The following is a 10,766-nucleotide window of genomic DNA, read 5'->3' on the forward strand; positions in this document are numbered from 1 at the left end:
AAAATATATTAAAATGGTGTTCTTTTCTCACACATTAACTAAAAATTACTTTAAAAAACAAATTAGTTGAATAGTTAAAAAAAATTGACCAGTATTATTATTAGCTCTCTTCCCCAAGACCACCACACATATAATTCATCATTTTATTCCCTTTATCTCTCCCGAACTACAGTGAGAAATAGTATGAGGCCGGTGCTCTTTCTCAACCTCTATTGTTTTGAACATGTTTGCTTGAAAGACGCAACAAAGACACATGAGAAGTTAACAGTTGTTTGTGGTAATTAACTTGGACCACCATCTCCTTCGGTGTCGAAGAAAACGCATGCATGCATGCACCAAAACAGGGGTCAATATTTCAAGCGGATGGATGTATGCATAGATCTAGCTGAGATGCCAAGTTGCCAACCAGAAGCCGTCTTCCAAAATTAGCCCAGCTAGATACACTTATCATGCCGGAATGGTTATAGGTGGACATGGATCCTTGTTTTCAGCACAACTTAAAAGGGTCTAAAAGAGTGTGCTGCTGCTATAACTGCAATTTGTCTTCGAACTTTGAGGTGCTCAGACAAGGCAAACGAGCTTCACCAAATTTAAGCAGACAGGCTGAAAAATCCCTCCATTGATAAAAATATTCATTGAAGTATACATTCCCTAGGATGGAAGTGATGGAGTCATATTTTTTTAAGAGAAACGGTCTGCTTATCTTGTATTGGGAAGCAGCGCGATCGAGCATGCATGGATCTTTCTCATGACAGGAATTGAAGGGCCTCGTTAGTGGAGAAGGCCTAATTTATTCAATGGGCTAAGATCATCTTAGGCCTGTATAACAGTAAACCCTCTCCTCACCATGGGCTCAAAGATAAATCGAAAGGGCCATCTACAAGTCCACAAGCACCCCATTTTGGCATCTTCCATCGAAAGAACAAGGCCTAATTGAACGACGTGGGGATAGCTCTTTGTTGGTTGCATTTTTACGCTCTCTGATTTTATCAGCAGAGGCATCTTTAATTTTCGTATAGACGGTGTGGGTGCAATATGCTTCGTCAGAAGCTTAGGATAGCCTATCTACTTTCCTGTATGTTACCACGCACAGTTAAATTCATGGAAGAAACTCAAGGATGCCTGAACAGATTCAGTGGGATCTACTGTAATGACTGTAAAATCAATGTCAGTTTTTCGTTGTGTCTCTTCAGGACGCTTTCAGCCTAGCAGTTTGGTGATTTTAAGCTACTGTACGAAAATAAATACAATGGGCCATGTAAAAGTCCACAACCACACAATATTCCCCATCAAGAAAACACAAAAAAGAAATTGCCCAGCTGAACGCAAAAACGAAGTGTTGTGTAAAATTTTAAAATTCATCTTGCCGAAGACGAATGATACTAAGTAATAGTTATTAGATCTGCACGAACTGATAACTATTAGATCTGCACGAATTGCCCAGCAGAATCTTAGACTGGTTGACTTTATGCTAGTTCTTATAACTATAACTCTAGGACGAGTAGGGACTGTGTACAGGTTGAATGTGTAGGATTTTTTTAGAATATGTTTGGGAACGTGGTGCAAATCATGTTTTTAAAATTTTTAATATGTTTTGTATGTTTTAAATTATTTTGATGTGCTGATGTCAAAAATAATTTTTTAAAAATAAAAAAATATCATTAACATGTATTTTAACACGAAAAGTTATTTGAAAAACAACCATAATCACACAACCAAATACTCTCATAAGGGCTCAGGAGAACACCATCAAGCCTAGCACAGAACTTCAGAATCCCAACATAAAAGAGATTTTAGGAATGAAAAGATTTGAAAATCCCTCGGCTAGATCAATCAATGTAATTGAAAAGGTTTAATATATAACACATTTGTAATAGAAACTCTCAGGTGCCTTTAGATTCTTTTCCCCATGCAGAAAGTAGAGGCTTGCTCACAATTTTCCAAGTTGTTATCCGAACTTGTAGCCTCCAAACTCTCAAGTCATGCAGTTCTCCAACCGTCTCCAAATCCCGGTTCCAAGTTCCAAAGAAAACACACCGGCTAGAAAAGGAATAAAAAACAGGCAAGAAATGAATATATAAGCTCGTTTGGAAAAATTGAAGGTCGAACAAACCAAACAGGTTGCTCAAAAACTCAGCTATTTATTATCATTTCACAATATTATTTGAGAACTGACAACTACTGTTCGTACGTCGAAAAAGAACAATCATACCAATCTGCCACAAACAATTACATTCGATGTGATCGGTCCCCGTCCAGAAACTATGTCATGTTCCATTCACAGAGTTGCAGAAGGCAAGGAAACTAGTAATAGATGTGGATACCATATACAGTCATTAGTTACAAAAAATTACCCAGTGTTTAAAGCATCGTTTCACAATATGAAACTTGAACAAACTCAGGGTCACGAACTTGAATATTACGAGTGATTGTAGCACCAGTTATGGTCGACGACTCCACGTTTGGTGATTCAGATTATTGCTAAATGGATCTTTATCGACCACAACACTATGAGACCTGCAACCTGCCGGGCTAATAACCATTCTTCCCTTTCGAGGAAAAGAACCTGCTAAATCCTCGAGAATGTTTCTCCAGCATTGGGGCAGAAGATGAAGATTTTGCAGGCCTGTGTTTTGGAGGCTTTGAACCAACTGGGGATCTCAAGAGGCTTGATTCTGTATCAGATGGACTGCATGGATGGCTGTATGAATTGATGGGAGATTCCGCCCCTGCTTTGTGTATATTGGCTAAACCACCTGTGTCCATCTCAGCTTGATCGAAGTCCTGCAAATTCATGCCACTTGTAGTAGGTTCATCTTCAGCAAAAACATCGCCAATTTGACTCCTCTCACTGTAAGGAGATCCCATGATCTCTGTTTGGGGACACAGAGAATTTAACTGCTTGCCAAGAAGAAATATCGTCTCTTGGCACTCTGCAAGCTTTTCTGCAGCAGCCGCTATTTCTTTCTCCTGAAACAGTACTTCCAATTTAGCTCTTTGAACTGATCATGTCCAAGCTCCAAAGTATCACATTAAATATAGCAAGGATCTCATGAGTTAATTAGATATCATATTCCTCGCCCTCAGTGTGCTTTGTTGTTTTTAAAAAAAGATACTGTTCCCTCCCACTCCCCCATTTGACATGAAATACTTGGCATGGAAGGCAATGATCTATGATGGGTCACATAATACGAAAATGCATGGTTGCATTGAGAGATCAATATCAACTTTCATGCAAGTGCTCATTTATTGGTCTGTTCTAGGGAGGTCCATAGATGCTGAATTGCTGGGTTTGCAATATGTAAGGATATACAATGCTGTCCATAACTGTATTATAAATATGTTTGCTGCACTAGATTAATGTTTAGGTCATACACCATTGTTTTAGAAAGCATCATTTGGCGACGTCTTCATCACAACATTTATATCTCACATTTTTTCTCTTGTTTTATTGATAACATGAGAAACAAAGCCGTTCTGAACGAAGACAATTTAAGGAAATATGAAGAGGAAAAATGCCCCACCTGTTTGCACTCAATGTCAGTCACTGTAGAGCTCTCGTTCCTAGAAAGAACAAAATGTTCATATTAGAGACAAATCCAGATGAATCATCAAAAAACTCCACGAGATAATTAGAAAAACATGAACTGGTCAGGATCACAAATAGGCCATGGTAGACATAAGTTTGCAAAAGATGGATGGTTAATCTGAACATAGTAAAAGAAAAGGATGGAAGCTTACGTTTGCAGTTGCTCTTCTAGTTCCATGCATCTACTCAAAGCACCCTGATGACTCTTCTTTTCTTCTTGAAGCACATTTTCCAAAGTTTCTGTTTTCAACCGCAGAAGGTTTACCTCAGTTTCTAACTCCTGTGCACGTGTTTCAAGTGACCTATATGACTCTGTCATGCATTTAAGCTGTGTCTCCGCCAAGCTGTTAGACTTTTGTGCAGAAGCCAATTGGGATTTAACTTCAGCTAGAAGCTGCTCGGTTTCATGTAACTGAGACTTTGTCATTTCAAAATTTTCAGTACATCTAGCTAGATCCATGGCCATGCTGTCCTTCTCTGATTTCATTTCTTCAAACTCTTCCAATGAGATCTTGCATGATGTGGTGTTCGATCCATAGCCCAGTACCAAATTTCCATCATCAGGCACCTCAGGATTAGAGGTAGGGCTAGAAATGTTGGCACAGCCATTCTGATATGTTTCGACTGATGAATTCTTTTGAACAACCTTGTTCTCGGGTAAAGCAATCTTATCTATGCAATCAGGACTGTTGATTTCTGCCTCATTGCCTTTATATCCCAGGACATTGAATCTGAGCCCACTGGCTAGAGCTAATATATGAGCAAGGTCAGATACGAAATCAACCAAACTTCTGTCACTGTATAAAACTTTATTAAAAGTGATTGAAAACTCCTTGATTTTCTGGCTCAGACCAATGCTATCGCAAGAAGTGTCATGAACTGCCATTGCTTCTCTACCCAGCAATAATACAAAGTCATGAATCTGAGAAATGGCAGGCAATAACTCCTGGCTTACTGTGTGCATAATTTGTGCGGTTGTCTTACTCTCTTGGAACAATTCGATTTCCTTCTCTCCCATTATGTCAGCATCTTCAGGACAAGTCTGCCTGTCATGTGTTGTTGCATCAGAACAGTGTGCTTCTTTGAAAACGCAGCTTGCACCGGTTTCTGCATCCTGCACTACCTGCTTAATATCTTCTAAAATTTTCCCCATATCAGCCTTCTTAGACCCAGAATCAAGTAACATAGAGATTCTCAACTGGAGCTTCATGAATGATGACAGGTCTGCATCAGATCCTGATTCTATGGCTGAAGAATCCTTATTGCAAGACAGATGATTAACCGGTGGATCCAAATTGTGCTTCTCTTCAGACAATGTATTTTCTTTTTGCAAAGAAATCTCACCTGAAGCATCCCTATTGGCAACTTCAGAAGTCTTGTTGTTTGGAGAATTTGAAGTGGTAGCGGCACTGTCTGCATTTAAACAAGCCAACTTCTCCATCTCCAAGAAGTCATCCATAAGCTCAAGGTGCTTTGCGTTTTCAGCCTTGTTCAACTTCTCACTGTGATTGTCCTTCTTGAAATTGGAAAACTCGGAGATCGATATCGTTGCCCAAGAGTCAGCACAGCTTTGTGTATCATCATTTCCATCTTCAGACACAGTGGTTAAGCTAGGTGGATTGCTAATATTTTGACTAGAGTAACCTTCAACAGGAACCTGAATGATGGATTTTGGGGAACTTTTCAGTTGATTGCTAATATGAAAATGAGCTTCTAAACTCTGAAGCTTGCTTGCTGTTTTAGCACACAGATTCCTAGAAGCCTGCAGTTCACTGTTACGCTTTGCCAAAGCTTCTTTCAGCATCTTTGTTTCCTCCTCCATTGCAAATAAACGCTCTGTGAGAAACTCATTCTCTTTATGGAATTTCTGTACATTGTCCAGAGAAAATTCAGTCACCGAGGACGAATGAGGACTTGGAGGCTTAACAGGAGACCTCCTCAATCTGGAGTCTCCATAATCTCTGCCCAAACTCTCAACCTCTAGCTTCATCTGGGCAAGTGCAGCAGGACCTGGCAACTTCTTCCGAACAAGACCGCGTAATCTTTGGCACTCTGATTCCAGCTTAGCTACTTTTTTGACACCCTCCATATGCTGTTTGTTGGCAGCTTCAGCAGATCTTATGCTCATATTCTTTTCTTCATTACGAATTTCCAGCTCTTTAGAAATTACATGAAGTTCATATTTGTGTGAATTTATTTCCCTTTCACATGACTCAATATTGCTCTTCAAGTGCTCGATTTCAGCCTCAGCTTGTGACTTTTCTTCACTTATCTTGATCAGCATGTTAGAATGCTCTTGCAATGACCTTGAAAGTGCAGCATTTTCAGCAGCAGATCTAAGGAGCTCTTGGTCTAAAGTAGCAATTTTTGCTTCAAAATCCATCTTAATTTTGTCCAATTGCTTGTTCTTGTTGAGAACAATTTCCTGCACTCTCTGTTCATGTTCTTCTTTTAGATTTCGTATCTGCCGCATGCACTCTTTAAGAGCACCATCCAAATGTGATGCCCGATCTTCAGCAGTGAGCTTTGAGAGGGTGACCGATTCTAGATGATTTTTCAATGCCAAAGCTTCTGCCTCAGCCTTTTCCCAACCTGAGGCAACAGGTGATCCAAATTCAATACAATTCATGCCAAGTTAAATTTAAGAAGTTGCATTAATAAATAAGCACCATCATAGCTATCTTCATATAGTATCTCAAGAATAGTGCCATACCTGAAACAGCTTCTTCGGCAACTTTAGCATGTTGTTTCACCAGGTTTTCTTTGGTAGTCATCTCTGAATGGGTTGCAGACAGCTTTTCATTCAAGTCCTTAATCTCTACCTCTAGTGTCTGAACTTGTTCCTCGTATGTCTTTACTTGATCCTCTAAACCAGTCAGGTGGGTGTATGATTCCACAGAAATTTGAACATGGCTGGGTTTTTTATAGCTATCCTGTTTTCATGAGAAAGAATATCAGAACAAGAATTAATTGGAGAAACTCATCGCTTTCAAAAGGAACTGAAACAGCATGACACCCAGCCAGTTGCATGGTGCTACTGTTAAATCTTGTCCTTAAGTCTTTTCATCCAACAAATCTGAAGCGGTCAAGAAACTAAAATGGTATGTAGCAGATTAGAGAACGAAGTTCGTTTTCAGAAAAAAAACAAAACCTATATAGAAGCCTGCGGTCAATTTTTCTGATATTTTTAATTATGTTAAAATTTGCAGTTCACAAATTCACTCGTTTGTGGAGACAAAGTTACAAAGAAATTCATGGGAATGCTGCAATTGTTAAACGTACAAAGTCATAAACCATCCAAATAAACAAGGATGCTAGAATTGTCTGGCATGAATGGTAAGTAAACAAAGCGAAAACAAAACTTATATCAGTGAATATACCTTCTCTTCCTGTGATACACCAGAATCTGCAGCGGCAGCCGATTTCTCAGTCTTGTCGGATGACTTTTTCTTCCAAGGCCAACTCCGTCGATCCATATCGGACTGGAAATTTTAAAAGTAAATATGAGCAAAAATGATTGAAATCAACTAGGAAATATACAAGGCAACAAAGGCACCCAAAGAGTCAAACCTCAAACATGGAAATTAATAAAATGCACGAATTATAAATCCACTTTAAGAATGTCAAAAATGCAGATAGATAAGAAAACGGGTCTGCTACATGCTGTCCTCCATAATCATATATCAAACAACCACCTCCAATTTATGCCGTATAGTATATATTTTCTGTTGGTACACCTTATAGACAGAATATAACACATAATCTTCATCAACTTTAAACATAAAAAAGAATAAAAAAAAATTGGGAATTCCATTTCATTATTTCAACTGGCAAGTTTGGAGAAAATGACTTCAGAAAAATCATACTATATTTTAAAAATAATAAGACCAGGTTTTCGAAGCCGCCCTTTCTAATGGTAATGCAAATCCTAGGAATAATGTCATTTTCTCTCATTAAATTTCCCTTCTAGAATCCTGCATTTGCTAAGCAATCAAACATAGTATAACAAAAACATCAGGCAATCAAACACGACGATTTTATTATTAATTGACACGATTTAAAATATATAATATAAAATAGGACCATCAATATTTTAAAAATCCCAAAAAATCTGACCGAATGAATTATCATCCAATTATAACCAGCATTTTCATAATTTAATCTCCTGTGTGCAACTAAATCTCAAAAAAAAAAAAAACACCATCCATGACATGCATGCTATGTCATTAAAGCCAGTAATACCTTATTAATTACAGCCAAGAACCAATCACCAAGTTAGTAATTCGTACCATACCATATAAAGATCTCTAAAATAAATAACAATTCAATGAATAACGCAAAAAATACAACTAAAATTCAAAAAAAAAATTAACCACATTCAGAAGAACCAAAATGTTTTTATACCAAATGGAATTTAAAAAAAAAAAAAGAGAAAATCATGAAGTGAAACAGGAGCAGAAAGAGAGACTGTACCGAGCTGAAAAAATCTAACCCAAAAAGTAATCAGCCCCAAATGCCACCAATGTCAAATCACTGCCAGACTGCTACCAAAACAGTTATCAAGAAAAATCCCACAGGTATAAAAAGTAAAAGCCATTTTAGCTATTAAGCAAAAAAAGGCTAAAGCCAAAGATCATATAATCAAAACAGGAAAACAAACACAAGCTCTAAGAAAGATTCAGTGTGGAAGAAATCCCACAATAGGAAACCTTCACCGACAGATAGAGAAATCATGTTCATCACTTTGAAAAAAAGACCCAAACAAAACCAAATATATTTTTTTTCAAAAAGCGGAAACAAACATAACACACACGCCAAACAAAACCCATTTCTATTTTCGTTTTTATTTTCTCGCCACCGATGAAGAAATAGCTCGCCAATACACAAGTTTAAGGATGAAAAAGAAAGAGAAGATAGCTCACCAGTCACCAGTACAAATGTAGCTTCGATAAGTAGAGAAAGAATGAGAATATTGAAGTCAAGGAAAGAAATGGAGATCTAAGGTTGATGGCTATTAAATGAGAAATGACAGAGGAGACGGTGGTGTTGGTGTGGGTGGTGGTGGTGGTGGAGAAGGTGGGTGAGAGTGAAAATATTATACTTCGAGGTGTCACTTAAAAGAGAGGACGTTGCAAATGCTCCATAAACATCAGCTTTTTAGATTAATTTTATTTAAAAAAACAATTAATGAAATTGTTTTTTTTATTGCAATCTTGAAAGTGGCATGCGTGCTTCCTCTTGACGGATTTGCCCCTCGAAAATTAAAAATCGGCGGTGGCATCCTCCTACTCTCTTTTTTCGCTGGCGAAGTTGACTTGTACAAGTTTTTTTAATTTTATCTTAAATAGATTTTTCTTTTATTTGTCATATTTAACATTTTTACATAAATAAAAATAACATTAATTCATATATCTATGACCCTCTATTAATCGTACTTCTTTGTAATACTTATTTTCCGATTGTATATCTCTTACTAAATTAGCTTTAATTAAAGTGTGTGTTGTAAAATATTTTAACCGAAGGTTTAATTAGATAATTATTTTGAGACAAGTAATAATATCAATTTTCTTTATTTATTCGATGATAGAGATTATTGTTGATTAAATTTAAACTTTAAGATATTAGTTTGTCTATCAATTAAAATTATACTTTTTTAATATATTATTAAAACACGCTGCAATTTCATGTATTAATTTAATGTGTTTTTGCATTGGGGTAACTTTTATAATTATAATTTTATTTATGATTTAAAAAAATAGATTTGATTAAAATTATTATAAGCTAAATTTTTGCGTACAAAATAAATAAATAAATAAAAATTTTCATAAATAAAAAGCAAGTTATTTTAATTTTTATAAAATAAAGATTTTAAAAGCAATTACACAAGGGTCCAATATTAAGAACAAAAATTATTTAAAAATCAAATGATTTTTTTTTCATAGCTGGGTAAAAATCAAAAGTTATCACACTATTAAATAGTCATTTAATATATTATTATATTCAAAAGAATTTTAAGTTTTTTTACATATTAATTATACAAGATTAATACATAAAAAAAAGAGATAACTTTAACAGTCACGACGGACACAGAGTAATGTATATTTAACTTGATGTATTTATAGGATAGTTTTTTCAATTTAATTCCTTAAGGCTTGTGCAAGAAGCAAAAATGATGAGCTGGATCCGATATTAGGAAAGCGAGCGTGTAGTGTGTAATGTATTCTTCTGTTATCTGTGTTACGACTTTGGACCACCGTCACAGCTCATAATCTTTTAAAGTGTAGTGGCCACACCATGTGCTGTGCTTCCATTGTTATCACCGCCAGTCAAGAAATCTCGGCCGTTCATCAGTGATTACCACCTTTAATCTTTTTTTTATCACACTGCTTGACAGGAAGAGATTGTTGTGTTGCGGGTGGGAATGTAATCTGGCCTCGTGCGGAAATTTATGTTGAAGATGTTGAATTATGGAGATTCCAGGGGATAATTGCCTGGCAATAAATACAGTTTAAGAGGTTTAAAATGTAATATATATTATTTTTTAATATAATTTTTAAAATAAAAAAATTTAAACTTAAATTTCATGTAAAATCATATTATTTTATGCTATCAAATAAATAAAGATAATGACTACTTGATCATTAAAATTTTAATATTATATTAAAAATAACTTTAATTTAAAAACTTAAATAAATTTTTAAAATATAATTTATATTATTCCATGTTATAATACATGTTTAGGAAGGGACAAGTATAATCTCTACAGTAGCTGCCTAATCCGTAGGATAATCAATAAATCTGCCTAATCTCTTGACCAGGCAAACCCATTACTGTGCCTTAACTCCAATGTCATCGCTCTGGCCAAGCTTAAATTAATGAAATGAATTAATGTTAGTGGAGTAAATATCGTTTGTTTTATTTTTAAAAGGGTGGCTGAAGAAGGAAACAAAAGTGAAAACAATTAATAACATTGTTATTAAATCGAGGGTTGATTCAAGACCCGGTTGGTTTAAATAAAGTTTTTTTTAAAAATCAATTAAGAATTGACTCGGCTCGATATTGTTAATCTGGCCAATTAATTTGTGATTCGGTTAGAATTTTTAATTTAATGTCTCAAATAAAAAATTAAAATAATATTATTTTAATTTTGATATAATTTAACTTATTTAATTTATAA

General features: G+C 35.6%; 1 protein-coding gene across 2 annotated transcripts; it reads right to left on the reverse strand.

Annotated features, from left to right (window-relative positions):
- Positions 1-2,121: 2,121 nt before the first annotated feature.
- Positions 2,122-8,751, reverse strand: LOC133695159 (filament-like plant protein 4). Of its 2 annotated transcripts, XM_062117007.1 has the most exons (7): positions 8,512-8,751; positions 8,063-8,130; positions 6,970-7,071; positions 6,303-6,522; positions 3,742-6,181; positions 3,525-3,564; positions 2,122-2,970 (listed from the first exon to the last, which is right to left on the reverse strand). In XM_062117007.1, exons 3-7 carry the CDS (start codon positions 7,063-7,065, stop codon positions 2,533-2,535), a joined length of 3,234 nt encoding a protein of 1,077 aa, XP_061972991.1. In that variant the 5' UTR covers positions 7,066-7,071; positions 8,063-8,130; positions 8,512-8,751; the 3' UTR covers positions 2,122-2,532. The 2 variants fall into 2 exon arrangements, with proteins under 2 accessions (XP_061972991.1, XP_061972990.1); XM_062117006.1 differs by lacking the exon at positions 8,063-8,130.
- Positions 8,752-10,766: the final 2,015 nt, after the last annotated feature.

Source organism: Populus nigra, chromosome 5, assembly GCF_951802175.1.
Source record: "Populus nigra chromosome 5, ddPopNigr1.1, whole genome shotgun sequence".
Classification (NCBI taxonomy): Eukaryota; Viridiplantae; Streptophyta; class Magnoliopsida; order Malpighiales; family Salicaceae; genus Populus; species Populus nigra.

Bases quoted from the DNA above. Each gene is read 5' to 3' on its own strand.
- LOC133695159 (XM_062117006.1), bottom strand. From the start codon at position 7,065: ATGGATCGACGGAGTTGGCCTTGGAAGAAAAAGTCATCCGACAAGACT. The intron at 6,523-6,969 runs GTATATTCACTG...TCATGAAAACAG, and splicing joins GTGTATCACAGGAAGAGAAG to GATAGCTATAAAAAACCCAG. The intron at 3,565-3,741 runs GTAAGCTTCCAT...TGTTCTTTCTAG, and splicing joins CTAGAAGAGCAACTGCAAAC to GAACGAGAGCTCTACAGTGA.